Source organism: Tetrao urogallus, assembly GCF_951394365.1.
Source record: "Tetrao urogallus genome assembly, chromosome: 7".
NCBI lineage: Eukaryota > Metazoa > Chordata > Aves > Galliformes > Phasianidae > Tetrao > Tetrao urogallus.
In genome coordinates this window covers 1,771,477-1,789,523 of record NC_136820.1, presented here as the reverse complement: position 1 = coordinate 1,789,523, position 18,047 = coordinate 1,771,477, and the positions used below count along the sequence as shown (strand labels likewise).

Below are 18,047 nucleotides of genomic sequence, written 5' to 3'. Positions count from 1 at the left end.
TTTTTTTTACTTTTTACCCCTGCTTAACAACACCTACAATCCACTCCATAAATCACTGTCGGAGGACAGTTTTGTTAGTAAAGCGCTTACACCCCTCCTCTGCAAACTGCAGCAGAAATGGTTGAAGAAGTAGGACCCAGACTCTTAAAGGTATTTAAGAGGCCAAACTCGCTTTGAAATTGAAGAGCACCTAAATGTCTTTAAAGACTTTTGCCCTAAATCTCTGCCAGGATTCCTCAGTGACACTCACCTCCCTCTCTCCAGCAGGGCTGGGGGAGAAGCACTCTGTAAGGAGTCAACCCTGGCCCCCACGAACTCATGATGCTGGGAAGCTAGATGTGTGTTCAGCAAAGTGCGTGTCATGAGACTAACCTAAAGGCTCTCAGGTTCTCCATCTGGAGCCCCAAAATCCCAGGGATAGGATAGCAGAAGTCGCAGACTCTCCCCTCTACAAAGCAGATGGGGATCCCTTCCATGAGCCCATCAGCTGGAGGCCAGTTGGACTGATCTCATCATTCAACGTGCTACATGTAGCTGGTCATCGGAGTTCAAGCTACACTGCCATAAGAAGTCACTGCTTTGCTACTGCATTTTAAAGCAGCGTTTCCAGTTACCATTTGCAGAAGCAGAATCTAATTTCCCTTTTTATTCTTCCTCCTTTTCTGCGGGGAGATTAAGGAAGGGGAATTCTTGTCAATAGAAATTAAAACAGTAAATGAACAAGTGCACCTAGTGAACTAGGCTGTATTTTCCTTGCTTTGGTCTTTCGTTCATGTTGCAAATTGATTTTGAGATGACGCTGTTAACACTGTGTAATCTAACTGGGACCTCTAGAAGGGGCCCGATCGGTTCGAGGTGCAAGTCCAGACACAGTCGGTGGGAACTGAGGGCAATCAATACCTTCGGAGGGTTAATCCCACGAAATAAGCAATAAGCAGTTCCCACTTCCCCAGGCAGATACAGAAGCTTCTAAACTGGAATAAATCCCTGTTAAGAAAAAAAAAAAAAGAAAAAAAAAAGGTGCAGGGCAAGTTCCTGCTTTCAAGCTATGCTCAGCGTAACCTCTGAGATGAAGTATGTACCAGAAAGATTCCTGCCAGGGCCATTTTTGTATATACAGACTTTCAGCTCAGAGCCAACTGAACTGTCACTGCTTTTTACTTAAGATAATTCTTCAGGCTTTACTAATTAGGAACTAACAATTCTTTCAGATGAGCTGTGAAACGCAGGGAAGAATACCAGCAGTATGTTTTAAATCAAAGTGTTTACATCAGGAATGATTCATTTTTTCCATGAGGGATGAATTGTGAGACAGGCAGTCTTAACACTGCCATAAATCTGCGTGGGAATTAAAATTGTGGAGAGAATAACAAAAGGAAGTTGCTATCCCTGCCTCAGCCCCACCTCTGGAGACAGAATTTACATTAACAAGGGGCTCAAACCATAATCAGTGTTTGAGAAACACTATTCTTTAAATCTATCTAAGAAACACTGCAAAAATCCGTGCCGGAGCTCAGTAAATCTTCTCTCCTCTGTGAAGGAAAGGTGCAACATATGAAGGGAAACATCAGCATTTGTGTCATCTCCTGCCTAAGCTTTTGAAAAGAAAGAAGTTTAAAAACACATTTTGTGACTAGCGTTTAAGTGATGCTTGAGAAAATCACAACTGCAAAAATGTCCAAAGTCTGAACCTGTTTTAGGTCCGGATGTGTTTTTCTCTCTGGGAAGACGGAGGTCTCTGGACTGAGAACAAGGCCATTCTCTCATTCGTGGTTGCTAAATGGCTGAGGAGTTCTTTGGTGGTGCAGAAGGGCCACTGGCTCTATGGCATGTTTCTTCCCAGCTGTTTGAAAAGCTGGTCCACTTGAAACACAACAATACTCCCTCCCCGTGCTCCGTAGGAGAGCAAACTCCCCTTCAATGAGGTACTTATTCCACGTATATGGTAACTATTATTCCCAACATTTACAGCATCACTCGTTTTAATTAGGAGAAAAATTATAAGAACAAAAAATCCTGCAGTGCACATACACAGAGACACACATATTTACATGTAGAACGGCAAGACATTCAAGTTGTTTCTAATAACTGCAGCTCCTGGAGCAGACATGCGTTCCACACACAAGTGACTTAAATTCTCTTTTTCTTTTCTTGCCATAAAAATAGACAGATGTCCTCCTTCAAAAAAAAAAATTATTTTCCCTCTTCCTGCGTTACAGGAAGCCTGCCCACACTTTTAAATACAAAGTGGGTAAATATAGAAGCACAAATTAGCCATCTTGAAAAGTCTGTATTTTCCAACCACAGGGAAACTAAGGAATTACTGTGAGCGTTTACATACCCGACAATGTTGAATTAAAACAGTATTTTCTATCCTTATGCCCAGCAAAACTAGCAAGAAACTAAGGAAGAGAACAATAGACATGCTGGTTCCTCACCTGTTGGGTGACTGGGATGTCACTACCTTATTCGATCTTGTTCATATGGACCACTATAATTGTCAGCTTAAATACTGTTACCACTTTGATGAAAGCATGTCTTACATATATAAATGATACAATTGCTATGAAAACTGCAGTAAGCCTGCCTGATCCCCTAAAAATCTGACTAGAAAATCGTTTCTTTAGCTGTCCTTCTGTATCACATCTACTAAAGGTAAATAAAAGCGTGATGGCTATTTATATGACATTAATATCTTGAGGTACTTTACAGATCTGTGGGTAAAACTCTGCAGTTCACTACAGCAGCAGAGAAGTAGGTCTGCCCATCTGATATTTTCTGGCTTAGACTCCTGCTTTACGATCTTGCTGTTCATTTAAAACTAACTCATCTCTTGTTTCTCTGTAGTTATAGGCTGGGTTAAAATTATGCTGTTCAACACGGCTTCCGACATCAGTGCTTCTCTAGCAGCTGACACATCCTAACTGGCTAGAGTTATTGGTCACAATACAGACATTTTATCTACACTAAATCGTGAGAACCTTAGTCAGAAGAGGTAAATTTAATAAAAGAAAGCAAAATGAACAAAATCCAAACCAGCCAGGCTCATTCAGACTGGATGGCTCTTTTTCCTCAGTCTGAATCTTTAGCAGTATCAGTAATGCTTTGATCCAGATTTAAGGACTGAGTTGGCAGCTGGTCAGATGGCCAAAATGGCAATCACTAAATTTAGCATAATGTTTGTTTTTTGGTTGGTTGGGGGTAGCAGTTGCACATTTTATCTCTCCCCAGCTATACTGTAGGCACACAGAAGCTATTTGCTTCCCCAATAGGATTTTCTTTTCCCAAGGGAGATTTGGGGTTTGCATTAACAAATACTCAAAATGGTAAGCTACAGTTGGTGTCTCCAACAGCTTGTATTTGTGTGCTGCTCCTTGCCATCAGTACTTTGCTCTGCACATTCACACTTCTCTGGCAGACAAGTCTGCCACTAGCGTGCTGCTGCATACCTTTCCAGGCAAAATGATGAAAAACTCCCTTCCAGGATTTGAACAAGGCTGTGAAGAGCTAGAGAGGAGGAGAGTGTCCCTGAACTGACTGTGTATGTGGAAAAGAGCTGAAAAGCTTCACTGCAAACTTTTCCCTAAGTGCTGTTGTAGAATATAAAGAAAAACGTATTCATTTTATTCATTTTCCCTTCATCCTTATTAACAATCACACTCCTTCTTTTTTTTTTTTTTTTTTTAAGGAGGTTGGTGAGACTTAAGGTTGTGTGAGACATACTTTGATCTGCACCCTGATGAGTGAACATTCCCCTTTGCTGCTAGCCCAACTAATGAAGGGATAAAATTAGCTTTTATCCCTGGCACTTTCTTTAGCAAAAAAACATGCACTAATCAGCTGTCCTCACTAATCAGTTGCCTGGCTAATGACCTTTTGCCTTAAAACACTGAAATTTCTGAATTATGTGGAGGAAAAAAAAGCCAACACAGACTGGCCCCTCTCTGTGGGTCTTAAGCCCATCATCTGGAACTGGAGACTGGAAGGTTAAATGGCAAATGTGTATCCTGACTAGGTGATAAATCTATAATCAAAAGGCACAAGCCCTTACACCTCAAGATGTACTTCATTACTACACAACTAAATGATTTTTCCTTTTTTTTTTTTTTTTTTTTTTTAAACTAGAAGCAGATGAAAAAAAATTGCTTAACTCCTTCATATTTTGCCTGTGGAGAAATCCACTCCACATCTGTGTTCAAGTGTCAGTTAATTTCTTACTTTTTTATTAACGTCTGAGCAGGAATTCAGAAGTTGAAACCGTTTGCCTTTTTTACCCCATACATCTTAGGGGGACCAGGAAAGAAAATGATAAAACCACCCCATCAGCCCCCATGTTCACAAGCAACTGAATCTCTAAAAACAACAAAACAAAGAACAGTAAAAATAAATTAATTAATAAACAAAACCAGCAGCATTAAACTTTCCAATCCCTCCCCAAATTATTAAAAAAAAAAAAAAGATTCACATTATTGAAAAAGATTGTTTATTAAAAAGATTTTAAGGCCTGTTTCATTTTCCTCCCCTGCTTTCTTTAATGAGGTTTTTTCTTTGTGTACGACGGGGGTGGAGCAAATGCAGAACTGGATGATTGAGGAGGATTAGCAACAGATGATACATCCTGTGGAAGTTGCTTTGCAGAGGCCTGTGCTAATTTTGAGTTGCCATGCTTCCCAGCTTTTAATTTGAGACAGAAAAAAAAAATCACATTTATCTCAACTCACACGCAGAGAAAGCAATTCTCCCCAAGATGATGCAAGGTGACAAACAGAATGACGTTAACCTTGACAGCCCAAACAGCCTTCCAACTTCCCTCCCCGAAACAAACTTGTAATAAATACTCACGGTAATGAGGATCCATGTAACCATTTCTGGGGTCCATAGTAAACAATGTCCCACGATAAGGTACAGAAGGTTCAGGAAGGTGCGATATAGATCCATGGATCTCTTTCTTTATTAACGAGGCCCTTTCCTCGCTAGATGTTGAAGGCTCCTCACTGATCTTGCTGAGGCCTTGCCCACCTTGTGGCTGCATTGTGATTGCGTTCCTTCTCTCTCTGTGATAGGTCTGTCCAGGACTTTCATCCTCTGGAAAAAAAATACCAAAGAAGGGAGAGAGAGAACAGAAAGACAGAGAGAGAGAGAGAGAGAGAGACTTTTAGTCCATTTTTAGCAAATAAAACAAGAAGTTTTCCCTGCCACCAGCAGCGCTAGGGTGCAGGTTGGTGACAGCTGGCGTGCAGCTATGAGGATGCTGTGGGGTGCGGGCTGAGCACGCTAGCCGGCAGCTCTCGGTCAGTAGATCATCGTCACCCATGCCCTGATGCATTTACCAGCAAGGCTATCAATCCTGCAGGAACAGACAGAGACTCGCTGTTTTCTTGCCTCTGGGACAAGGAAGTTTTGGCTGCCTGACGAGGAGGAAGAAAACAATTTGTCACAAACAGCAGAAGATGAAGCCTGCTAGCCAGGCCTAAATCAAACCTCGCCACCCACTTCTGCTCTGCAGTGCTGCTCCAGTCCCTCAGAACCTTGCTTACGTGGAAGGCTGGAGCCTTAAAGAAAGGCCATTAGTAGAAAGACAAGGTGGGTGATGCTGAAATAGGTAAATCTGCACAAGAGACGGCACGGCAGCACAAGACAGGCGGAGCAGGGACAACTGCTCCAGCAGTGCTGCCACAGGTACATGTGGGGTGATCACCCCCCCCTTCCCTTCCTCCCATGTCCAAGCACTTCAATTCTCAACAAACAAGAGGAAAAACAAAAGCGAGTGAGGAGAGTGGAACCCAAGGACCAGTTTGTAAAAAACCCTATGCCCACACTGCTTGTGAGCACTTCAGCACAGAGAAGGCGAATGCTTCTGCAGGCCTTTTCCCCTGCCACATCTGTCAGGCTGGGGCTCTTCACCCATTCATTGCCGGTGTCCCTCTCTGCACCCCGTTTGCCTGCTGTGGAGGGGCCAAAAGGCCTTCTGATGATTGCTTCACCAGCCTGCCTTGCCGTACAGCCAGGCATTTAGCCAAGCCTGGGCTCCTGCGTGAGCCCAGCAATTCCTGCAGATCACAGGCAGCCTTCAAAAACCACACCAAGGGGCTCTGCTATTGTGTTATTAAAATACAGAGGCGCTTCCCTAAACAAGTGCATAATTGTGTGCTGGATTCTGGCAGATGTCTATGCTCCAGTTGCAGCCTTGCTCAGCTCAATAAAACACCTTGCGCACGTGGGCATATACCAATATGACTTGAAGAAGTACCAATAAATACAGACAGTTTCAGAAGTTGTTCAAAAGTATATGAGGAGCCCCAGAAGACTAAATATTGGGTGCAGAAAAGGTAACTGCAAAGGAAATGAAAGTACTCTTAGGAAATTAAAGCTGCTCATGGAAACTTATTCTACAACTCACAGGCAAAACAGGGTCATTTATGACAGTGTCAAGATTTCACTTCAGCTGTGAGGGGCCAGAATTGCTAAGGTCAGGGCCACATTTTTACTTACAACTTGCCCTGCTGCACTCATTCTAACAGCAAAAGCATCAGCAACCAATTGATCACGACTACTCACACAAGTTCGACACTCGTGTAACTCTGCCTTCATGTATGTTACGTTACAAACAGGCTACATGTGTATTAAATACCCGGAGTTTAATTTGGGGCGTTATGTCCCAAATAGCTACACCATTACTTTTCATGCAGAGCTTTCCAGGCATTTCCCTGCCCCCTCTCCTCCAAAATCGTAACAACAAAACCCAACAATGCAATCTATTGAGTGCTTAATTATTTTTCTATCTCCAAGTATTACAGCAAGCAGGGGCTGCTGACTTATCAGCATCTTCCAGGGACTGAATTCTTTAAACAGCCAGCAGTAATTCTCCATACAGAGCTCTTCTGCTATTGGGGCTGAGGAGAAAGAGTTAATAGAAACAGACAACAACACTGTAGAGTTTAAATCCTTTGCCCTTTTCTACTTTTTATTAATATGCACAGGCACTGGTCCCTGCTCTAGATTAGCGCGGTTTAAGGTTTCCACTTTTTACACCAAAGCTGTTTTTACTTAAGAGAACTGCAAAAGTGAACCTAAAACTTTAAAACTTATACGAAGTTTTTCAGAAAACAGCTTGTATAACTGAAAAAATAAAAAATAAATCACCCTAACCGAAGTTATATTTTCCATCGCATTTCTCCCTAGCTGGAATCTTTTATGTTAAATTTCAACCTAGAGTGAACTTTCACTGATGAGATGTAAACTCTTGTGAAAATAGGGGATTATACTCTATTTGAAATCTTGACAGACCCTTAAGCGTAGCAAGCTAACCTGTGCTACCACGGTATGGAAGCCAGTGAGCTTGAAGTGATTTGTGTGGCTGTATAATCGATCTGAGGATCAGAGAGGATTTCAGTTCTTTTACTCTTCCATATAAAGATAATATTTGTTAAAACTGCCATCCTGGAATACAAAAACCCAATGCCTGTCTACAGGCTTCAGTTTTATTCTTTTCTTCTCCAAACATGCATGTGTCATCAATCAAGGCACTGGGGACTGGTATGGAACATTTTTTTTTAAATTCTGGAATGAAATTCAAAGCCTATTTTCAGTAACTTTGAAACTCAAGGAAAAATGTGTTTTGCTTTAAAAAGCTTTCCTTTTTTTTTTTTTTTTTTTTTAGGAAGGAATAATGGGAAGGAAACAAAAGAAAATCAGTATTTTTTTCCTCTGTATCAACCATCTTTCCCCCATCATTACATTAATGCTGCTTGCTGTTAGAAGTCAAACACTTTTGTACACTGCCTACCGTATAAAATTTCATCCAGACTTCTTTTTCTAAAAAAAAAAAGCAAACATGGTGGCGTTCCGGCAATAACACACAACAGACTGACATTTTAGCATCTACTACCCACTCCAACCGCAGTTTCTTTTGATAGGGGGCAGATGAGGGGCTTGACAGTACCCGCACTGCACAATACAAATAGCTGGGAGGTTTAGAAGAGCCTCCTGCACACTGAGGGGGAAACTTCTCCTGCAGTCACTCTGCTGAGTCTCTCAACAGCAGTAAAGCCACTTCAGTGAGCCAAAAGGCAAAAGCGGTCTAATCTTGTTCTGTTTCAGCTGAATTACTTGATAAAGTTTGAGAGTGAGCGCAGACAAGCTGTGCCGGGCCAAATTATTGACAGAAACATGCTGTCCACCATGGCAACAAGTGGAGCTCTATAGCAAAAACGTAAGCAAACAGCCCACTGCTCCGGCAGCATCTGCCAAAGTCTTACAGACAAATGCACGGCAACTGTTACTGTTCTCCTCAAGTTTTAAAAGTGGTTTGGTTTAGGGTCAAAAGAAACATCTGATGTACTAAAACTTGCAGAAATAAATAACAGCCAAGGGGACCGATTCTCCCCACCTCCGCCCGTTTACCACCAGTGGTACTCCGACTTCAGCACAGTTCACCCTGTCTTCCGCAGGTTTAAGAGGAAGACTTAGGGGAAAAAGAGCAAAAGAACAAAAAAGAATAATCAGGCCTCCAAAGCAATCTGCGTAAGACTCTCTTTCTTCATGTGTGCCCCATTCTGCCTTAACAAGCTGGGCGCCAGAGACACGTGTTACCAGCACCTAGTCTGGAACAATCGCATTCATTCAGAATTCTGCCATGCACTGCTACTCCGATCAGAAGTGGTTTTTATTAGAAGTGTTTAGCAACTAGGCGCACCTCATTCTAACTAGCAAGCATTTTCAGAGAACTCACACAGGACAGTATGCCTGAACAAACACGCTTCTAGTTGTTTGGCTAATTTAAAAGCAAATTAAAAATCGAGGCAAACAGAAATCAAACACAAGAATCCACTGAACTTTCTTCTGCCGTTAACTTTCGTTTGCTTGTTTTATTACAGTTCCACAGGCATCAAGACACAAAGTCAAAGCTTCTTCTCCTAAATCTTTTAGAGCCAGCAACTAAAAAAAAGTTGAAATCCGTTGATAGAGGATGCTAAAAATCACTCCCACCACTTCAGAGATACCCCCGTTCAGACGAGACGCAGCAGTTCAGCTAAATCCATCTATGCATTAAGTTTCCTCTCCATATTTCTGCCCGCAACTCATAGGTAACAACATTATGGTCACGCAGGCGAGCTGCCAACACGCTGCACCTGGGTGAGAGAAGAGACAACGTACTTACAACGCAATCCAAAAGACCCTGGCTTACACGCTCTCCAAGCTCTTCTCTTGCCCAAAATTCTCTGGCTACAGGCTGTGGACATTCCTCCCTCTCTTTTTCTCCCTCCTCATCTCCCTCCCTCTCTCTCAGAGGCAGTGCTTCTCTCATTAGAGGAATTAAAAGTGGTTGGTGCCATGCTAAATTTAACAAGCTCATTAGTATTCTTCCTGTGTGCTTCCTAGTGAACTCTCCCTATTCAAGCAGCTCTCTGTAGCTGAGGGGTCAGGCGGCTAATCATTAAATCAAACTAATGTCACCCTATCACAATCGGCCTAAGAGAAGGAGGGTTTATTATTTCAGTTTATGCTAAATAAACGGTTTTACAAATGGTCTCCTAGCAAGGTCAACAGCAGCTTCAATTACAAGACAAACTTAACAAGAGTTGCTATAAACCAAGTGCTCCATATTGACCTAAGCACAAGCTCTGCTCCGCATATTGCCACTAGCAGGATTGTACAGGAATGCATATTGTAAAATAAAGGAGAGGGTAATCTTTTCTTTGCCAGAATTTGTGACTGCACAGAGACTGCTCATTCACCTCTCCCCAACCAGCTTGCTGCTCAGCTCAATTCACCCCACACAAAGGCTGAAGACCAGACCTCAATGGACAGAGTGAAACATGTTCAAAACTAGGCTCTCTATTGTGACTGAATTTCTTAACATCTTTTCAAAAAGCGGAGAATGCCTTGAGGCTAAAGGAAGAAACAGGCTAATGGTGAATTGGGAATACTGAGCAAATTTCAGAGCCCTTTCCTCCTAGCTTTTGAGGTTGAAAGCAAGCTCTTTCCTTTCAAGTTTCAAAGTCCTTTTTCCTCCCGCAGTGTCACAGAAGGATTTGAAAAGAAGGTAATTGTGCTCACAGTCCCCCTGATCAGAGCTTACGTCCTATTTCTGGTATTTCGGAATACTTCTTGCAATAATGGTGCATATAGCTCAATCCCTTAACCGTCCTGCACTCTGCAATTGCTCATTAAATGAACAATTGCTGGTATAAAATGCCTTTTATGTTCAAGGTCTGGATATAAGATAAGCATTCTAGTACTCTAAATTTGGTTTACTAAGGAAACTCTCCATCATTAAATTACAAAACTGAAGTCAGAATATCACTCTTTCCCAGAAAAGCAGCATTTTAGCTTGTTGTGAACCAGAATGAGGGGGAGGAAGGCTGTAAAAAAAAAAAGAAAAGATTGACTACTTAGATTCTTAATAGAATAGGTATCTAATAAGAAAGCAATTTCCCTCACTTTTAAGGTCTATGTTTTTGCGACCTGGCATTTTTTTCCTTGGAACAGAGCAACTGCCAGGCTCATCAAGACACGGGTATCTGATGCTTCGTGCATACATCTATTGATCACTACTCTCTGGTCAGTTTAACAGCAAAGCAGGAAAAAAATGCATCAGCAGGACTTTGCCTGCCTTTAAAAACAGTGTGCGTTATAACCAAAGCCTTGTTTTGGGCGGGTACAGGAGCTGAAGTTGAACACTCTTGGTCCCAAGTTTGTCGCTTTCCTGCATTTGGAACAGCTGTGCATGAAGCACACACTCTGGAAAGGCTACCACAGATACAAAGCACAATGCTTGTAGTCAGCTGTGAAAGTAAGAGTCCAACCATCTGAGAGGCTACAAAATGTGTTAGATAACAAGTACATAGACTTAATGTCTTTGCAATGCTTATGCATACCTTGAACAAGACTTCTGTGCTTATAAATAGCATACGTTGTCTGAGCTCACCACTGAAAATGTATAGATTTATATTCCCATTTGTAATGGATTTCCAGCTTAGTTATTTTCACATTACCATATGTATAGTACTTTCCAGAAACTGATTGGTGACCTTTGAAATAGAAATATACAGCTCTTCTCCCTGATTTTTAGTTCGTTTCAAAAATCTGTTCTTTTCTTTTTTTCTTTTTTATCAGCAAGACAAAGTACAACTACCTATGGACTCAGTGCTGAAAATACTGCCAGAATACCCCATCCTGTTATTTCATACAAATGATCTGTCTAGATACAGTACAATTTAATACACTCCTTTTCTGAAAGTCCGGAGGAAGCCAGAACACAGAGCATCAATGCAGTTCTCATGACTTTTGAAAGAGAACCGGATCCTGCGCTCCTTTGGGTCAGCAGCAGAGCTTCCACTGACCTGAAAAAGACAAGACGCAGGCCTGTGCAGAACTCAGGCTGCTTCACCACCACCTCAGCGATGCTTTACTGAGCCATGACTCGCAGTCTTTTCTGCTGTGCACACAACTCCCAAGACTTCTGGAGAACTGCTAAAGGCATGAAACAGCTTACAATACAGGTAAATTTTTTTCAGGCATCTGGATTGGAGATATATCTGTCAGCTTTGATACCTCTTGGACCAATTCCTTAATAGTCCAGGTGAATTTACATTGCTTGTTGACATCCAAGTCCTCTCAAATAAAGTGGCTCAAGTTAAGCAGATAAATATGCAACTATATAAAATAAAACCTTCCTTCATTTTATACAAGCAAATACTTACTGAGTGTAACTGGGAGTCTATTTCTACAACCCCAGCATCAGACCTATAGGCAGATGCCAAAAATCTTCTTTAAGCTGAAAAATCCTTCTTCAGGAACAGCCAGCTACCCACACACAAAGGCAGAGTGCTCTGCAGAGACCTCCTTGCCAGCCCCAGGACTCTCATTCTCAAAATGCAAACAAGGACACAAGGCAGGGCTAAACTGCCTTGCCTCGATCCTGTATCATGCTGACCAAGGCAATATTTTGTTCTGCAAAAAAGTATTTTGCAGAACATAAGGGAAAAAAAATAAAATAAAAATTAAAAAAAAAATAAAGGAGGAACTGGTGTGAGCAAAGTTACTGACCTGATACTCGAGCCATCCCACTGACTTCAATACTTCACTGACCCCAGATCAAGAAGTGCAGCTGTTTGCTGTAAACCATGTTCCTGCAGTATCCTGGCAATATATGCCCAGAGCTGCTCAGGTGAGTAGCCAGGCTGTCAGGATGAGAAGCCTGAACCTCTGAAACAGGGAGTCCCAGCCTCAAGCCTCTGGGTTGCAAGCTCCAATGGAGCTACTGAAGGCACCAGTCCTCAGCAGCCTGCAGGGTGATGCTCCAAAGAAATCAGAGCCGCATTTCCAAAAAGAAAACTGTCTCCTAGTCTATTTCCACACGGGCTTTAAAATAACAAACAATTTAAATCAAAGCAGCTGAAAGCCATTTTCTCCCTCCCCAAGTTCAGTGCTACGTGTTTCTCCCATTACAGACAGTGGATTATTGCAGTGATACTTAACACCACTCACAAGCACAGCCCCCAGTGCTCTGGCTTAGGTGTGAGTGACGACATTGGCTGCTGCGGAAGAAACACTAAACCTCATACCCAGGTATTGAGCAGGTGGTGAAGCTTACCTTCATGGTGCCTACAAGGCCAAATCCTGCTTGCTTTACTTGCATCGTAATCCTACAGATTCAGGAAATCTTCTCATGCAAGTAGAGCAAGAGGGATCCACATCCAGCATTGGAACTGGCCTATCTGGTGGGGGGTTGAGCACTCTGTGAGCAGAAAACACCTCGGAGATGTTTACTAGCACAGGTAAAAATGCTATCACTAGGTTGATGAGGAAGGGACTCCTAGCAGTAGTGCTCTCTGCAGTTCCAGTAGACAAGAAAAAAGAAAGCCTTAATGAAGAAGACATTTGAAGGTAGAATTAATTGGCAAAATTAACAAGTGGCTGTATTGTTTCTCCTTTTAAATCTGCAGGACCAGAATGTACACGGAAGCATTTCCCCTTCTTGGTAGAATAGATTCTGATTTTTTTAAAAACTGAGAAATTCGCATGAGAGAAAAAAAGACCCCTTGCAAAAACAACTTGACTTTTTCATTTCCCCTTCTATAACGTGTTCCACTGTATAAAATTTGCCTGCAAGTTACTGTGTGACAGCCCCAAATTAAACCGTTCACTCCAATTCTGCTGATCATGGCTAAAATCAAGCTTAACACTTCCAGAATATCTCTGGGATTATCACTTCTCTCCAACATCCAGGCTCTTCAAAGTACCAGGAGTCTCAAATATAGTGGAAAAATGACTGCTGACATCAGGATCTGACTATTGGCAACCATTTCTCATCGGGGAAAAGCTCCTCAGCCTCTTGCAAGACACTCCAAAGAATCCTGATTTGAAAGCATTATGAAGTTTCTTCCATTAGCCAGTTATTAGATTGTTAGTCACTGCTTACTTTGAGCAGCTAATTAGTTACATCAAAGGCGCTACAATAAATTCCCAGAAGGGCTTTAGGGGGAAAAATGTATTTCTCAACCATCTAATAGAGCGTTTATGCCTATCTGAGGGTAACTGGCTCATTTCACTCGTAGACACTGAGGGATATTCTGTGGCGCTGTCACTTTCTACCAAGCCAGCAGCAACACCAGGCCTCAAAGCTGTTTTACAAGGGCATTTGTAGCCTGATGAAAACTGCATTCGCCATGCTTAGAAGCCACAAAAAGAAGGAAAAAAAAAAAGCAGAGAGGGACAGAAGAATTATAAGCTCTTAGGTGCATCATCCCCAACTTTAAAACCCACAGACCATGCACCTTGGCCTCAACAGAATAAGAAAAGTTACTGCCATTAATGTTTTGTACACAAATAGAGCTGGTGTTAATTTCCTCTTTTTTTCCTCCAGTGGGTTCAAACTGCTAAATGCAGTCATTAGCCCATCACTAAGTTGTAACAACACAAAGCCATGCAACCCATCAGTTTAAATGCCAGGTGCCACCTATTTATTACAAAATTTATTTATTGTTGTGTCCTTTTACACAGTTGCAGTAAGAGTCAGTGCTTCCATAACATCTCTGCACTTCCAGACTCTGAAGCGTATCAGCTGTTCAAAAATATGTTATGGGTTACTCTGCCCTGACTTCCAGTAGTTGCAAACTCAGCTGAGAACAGTGATCTCACCAAGGTCTCAGAGCAAGATCTGAAAATATTTTGTGTGCAGAAGAATACTCATTCACATTTACACATGCACACTTACAAACACATTTACGTGCATACATATGCACACACAAATCCAGCTGTACCACGTTCCCATAACATCTAGCTAATTTCAGATGAGATTCCAGATGATACATGGATGTCAACACACAAGCATACAGACAGGCACACTGGACACCTGGACACAGAAATGAGCTTTTCACATCCCTCATCACAAGTTTAAATAATGCAGGAGGGGAAGAATGCTGCACAAGAAATGCAAAAATTACGGTTAAGGATGTTTTAAAGTGAAGGAAAAAACACCTCCTCAGAAAGGTCTCAGGCCCTATTAAACGAAAGGATTTGATTCTATGATTCTATGACGTGATGCTTAGAATGTTATTCTAGACATTAGTCCTTTAATTAAAAACTGCAGAGCTACTATATCACAGAAATTGTCCTACACTCCTTTTATCAACAGTTTCTCCCTTAAGAGCTATTCTGAGAAAGCCAAGACCTGAAACCATCTCTTTGTCTATCAGAAAGATGCATTACGTATGAAAGTTCAGAGGACCATGGATGTAGCTCCCTCCTTTCCAAACAGAAACACCTCCTTAAAACTTTTAAAGTGCTGAATCTTCCCAAAGGCCAAGCTCTTTCTCTTCATACCATTCTTTCAGTTTTTTCCACTGCAGAAGATGTTCAGAGCTGCATGCTGCCATGCTACCTCATGGAGTTAAGGTCTTCAAATCCCGGTCACCAAAAAAAACTAGCACCAGCTGCAAAGCAATGCCAGACTGGCTCCTGAGCACTGGTGCACACTGAGTGGGCAAAACGTGACAGAGATCATTTTATGGGTAGAAAATGAGTCGATTGTTAATGTTTCCTGATGAATTCTAGGGATGAGCAAAACCACTTGTGCAATTTCACTTTTGTAACTAGTTCCTGTGTCTTTTTATCCTTCATGTCCTACAACAGATTTTAAAAGGCCTTGAAATATTTCCGCAAGCTTTCAACAATGTAATTACATTCAGCTATTTAAATACTTATATCCATCTTCAACAATACTATATATTTCCGTGTATCATCATGCAATGGACACCTGAAATCAGAAAGAGAGCTAAAACAGATTAGTTCTCATACGTTCCGAAAAAGTTTCAGAACAATTTGAATGAAGAGTCACTCTCTTTTCCTACCATTCCAGCTATGGCAGGTTAAAAGTAATTCTTCACCTGTTAATTGTGTTTAGGCAGCATCATCCATACTCAATCTGGCGAAAGGGGATATCAGTATTTCATTATTATGGTTGGCCACCTAGATTTTCAGGCAACATTAACTCCTACAAAAACACTGTTCCCTCCTCTCCCAGAAGTTAAATAAGCACAATTTTAAGGCATACAGGCTGGAGAAGAAAGGAACCACTTGAAAACTTAAATTGCTTAGGGTATTTAAAGATAAGTACAAAAATCCTCATAGTTCCCTGCCCAGGAGTATCATCACTTCTATGAGTAGAGAATCATTCTGACCATTAAAGTATTCCAAGAACAAAAGAGAATTACCTAATTTTATTGAAAAGAACCTATTAAAAAAAAAAAAAAAAAAAAAAAAAAAAAAGCAGGATTAAGGATTTTAACTATTACATTATTTCTGAATGGGCCACAGACATTTTGCCTCATGGCTGATCCAACACCAACAACCATGAGGGACCAGACCTTGAAGCTCTTGCACAAGTAAAACTTTTGTGGGAGAAATCACATTCAGCTCTGGATTTGAAGATCCCTCTGTTCTTCAAACCTTTCCCTGATCTTCCATAAACCACTGAATTTCTCATAACTTTGTTTTCTTCACTCACCAAACTGATACAATACCGATGACCAAGATTTTGTAAGAGAAAAGTTATTCCTACATAGCAAATAATCACAATACGGAAACACTGAAGGTCTGTTTGATTTATCTACAAAAAGATCCAGGAAGAGCTGAAGGTGGAATATGCTGAAGAGTCAGCCCAAAGCTGCTCTACAAATCACCCTATAATGCTCCAATTCTGCAAAACACAGTGTGCCTCCCACTTCTGTGATGTAAAGTGGTGGTCTGCTATTAGTGCAATTTGTCCACAGGTACAGAACTGCTCCTCTACAGAGAAGGAAAATAACTATGAAAAAATAGCTATTTTTTTCTATAACTAGGAAAAAAATACAAAATCAGAAGAAAAATTAAAAAAATCAATCTTCCAAGTTTTCTTTCTTTGATTTCATAATACTTATGCTATCCAACTCCCCTGTATCGTTATCAGAGAAATCTCATCTGAGACACACTGCTTCTGTCCCTTCACATCTAAACTACCTTGAGTTCTTAACGATGGCTTACGCTTCCTGAAAAAAATGAGTAATAGCAATGCACTCAATCTACCAGAGTTCTCCAGACATGCTAAATACTAGAAGAAATGGTATTTTCTTCCCCAGTGCAAGATAGAAGGCCCATCTTGGCACCACCATCAATAATTCCACCCTCCTCTATAGAGCAACAATCACCTTTTTAAGCCATAAAGCAGATATCTGTAAAGATAACCTATAACCTGACCACTTTACATTACATGAATATAGTCATGACATATCAGCTGTGTCACTGCCATTTGTTTTAAGGCAGAAAAGCTTGCAGAGAATATCCTATAAAATGCAATTAGTCTTGTTAAACATACCAGTTGTATCATCAAAACAGGTTACTGCAAAGAAGAAACTCCCACTAGAATATGCAGTTTTTTCATGGCAAGATTAACAGACTACAGCCTTCTCACATCAGGTCTGCTTGTTGCAACTGAAAATTAAAAAGCCTTTTTGAGAGCAGGAAGGTTACCACTGCCAGCTGCAATGAACTGCATGCTTCACTCTTTCCAGTCTTATCTTCAAAAATCATGGAAACAAAGATGTAAACTTGGACATTAAAGAGTGTTAACATCAAAGTGCATGCACGACTTCTGATATTAACCAAAGCCTGAAACCAACAACCTAACAGGCACAAATCAGTGGTGCCTATGTAATTTTAGAAACTGCTGAACTGAGGCCTGCATTTGCTCACGGACTTTTCAAAGCTCAGTATCACTGTGTATTTTTACAACCAACTGCAGAATCAAGCAAGCAGCAGGAATGCAATTCACCTCTCCGAGGACATAAAGCCTTCCATTTCTTTCTTTTTATCTAATATATCATACAATTTTTACGTCTCCATTCATAGTGATTTCCTCTCACTGGGACAAACACTTGTTTTTTAACACACCACTTTGACTTTGTCATGGTTTTACCACTTTTATCATCGGTATCCCACATCAGAACACCATGCAGCGCTGGGAGTTACAGAGTTTGGTGGCTTGTCGATAGTGCCGGCTATGCCTGGTTCTCAGAAGAGAAGAACTACATATCCCAGAGGACTGCTCACCGTTTCATTTCCGTTTTCCATGCAGAGGGAAAAAAAAGACTGTTCGCAGGTCACAAGGAGCCCCTTTTCCCTTTCTGTTTGTCTTTCTATATGTGCTGCCCAGCCATCTTGCCTTCAGCATTAGAGTAAGGTCTTTGGTTTTTGGACAGCCTCTCTCATTTTATTTGATCTATTACCCTCAATTCCAACTGTATTGTATTATATTGTGTCATCTTGCATTCCGATATCTTACTCAGTAAATTCCCTTTGCTCCTCAGATCGCTGCCGCCCGCCGCATTTCTCTTAAGCCCATTTTCCCTTTTCTCCTTTCCCGATGCATGGGTTCATGGATCCCCCTGCCCCATTAGTCAGGGAACCTGGCCAAACCAGCCCGGAAACCACTGACAGATTTACAAAAAATGAACATCTACCATCTCAGATATTTTTCAATCTGTATTCAGCACTGTCCCATCACA

At 41.3% G+C, this 18,047-nt stretch overlaps 1 protein-coding gene across 2 annotated transcripts in view; it reads right to left on the bottom strand.

Moving 5' to 3' along the window:
- Positions 1 to 18,047, bottom strand: part of GLI3 (GLI family zinc finger 3) — a gene marked incomplete at both ends in the record, with an annotated part of 185,724 nt that overhangs the window by 129,430 nt on the left and 38,247 nt on the right. For both annotated transcript variants that reach the window (XM_079538404.1, XM_079538405.1), the window contains one exon: positions 4,843 to 5,085. In XM_079538404.1, the coding sequence (XP_079394530.1) occupies positions 4,843 to 5,085 (243 nt within the window). The remainder of the gene's footprint in view (positions 1 to 4,842; positions 5,086 to 18,047) is intronic.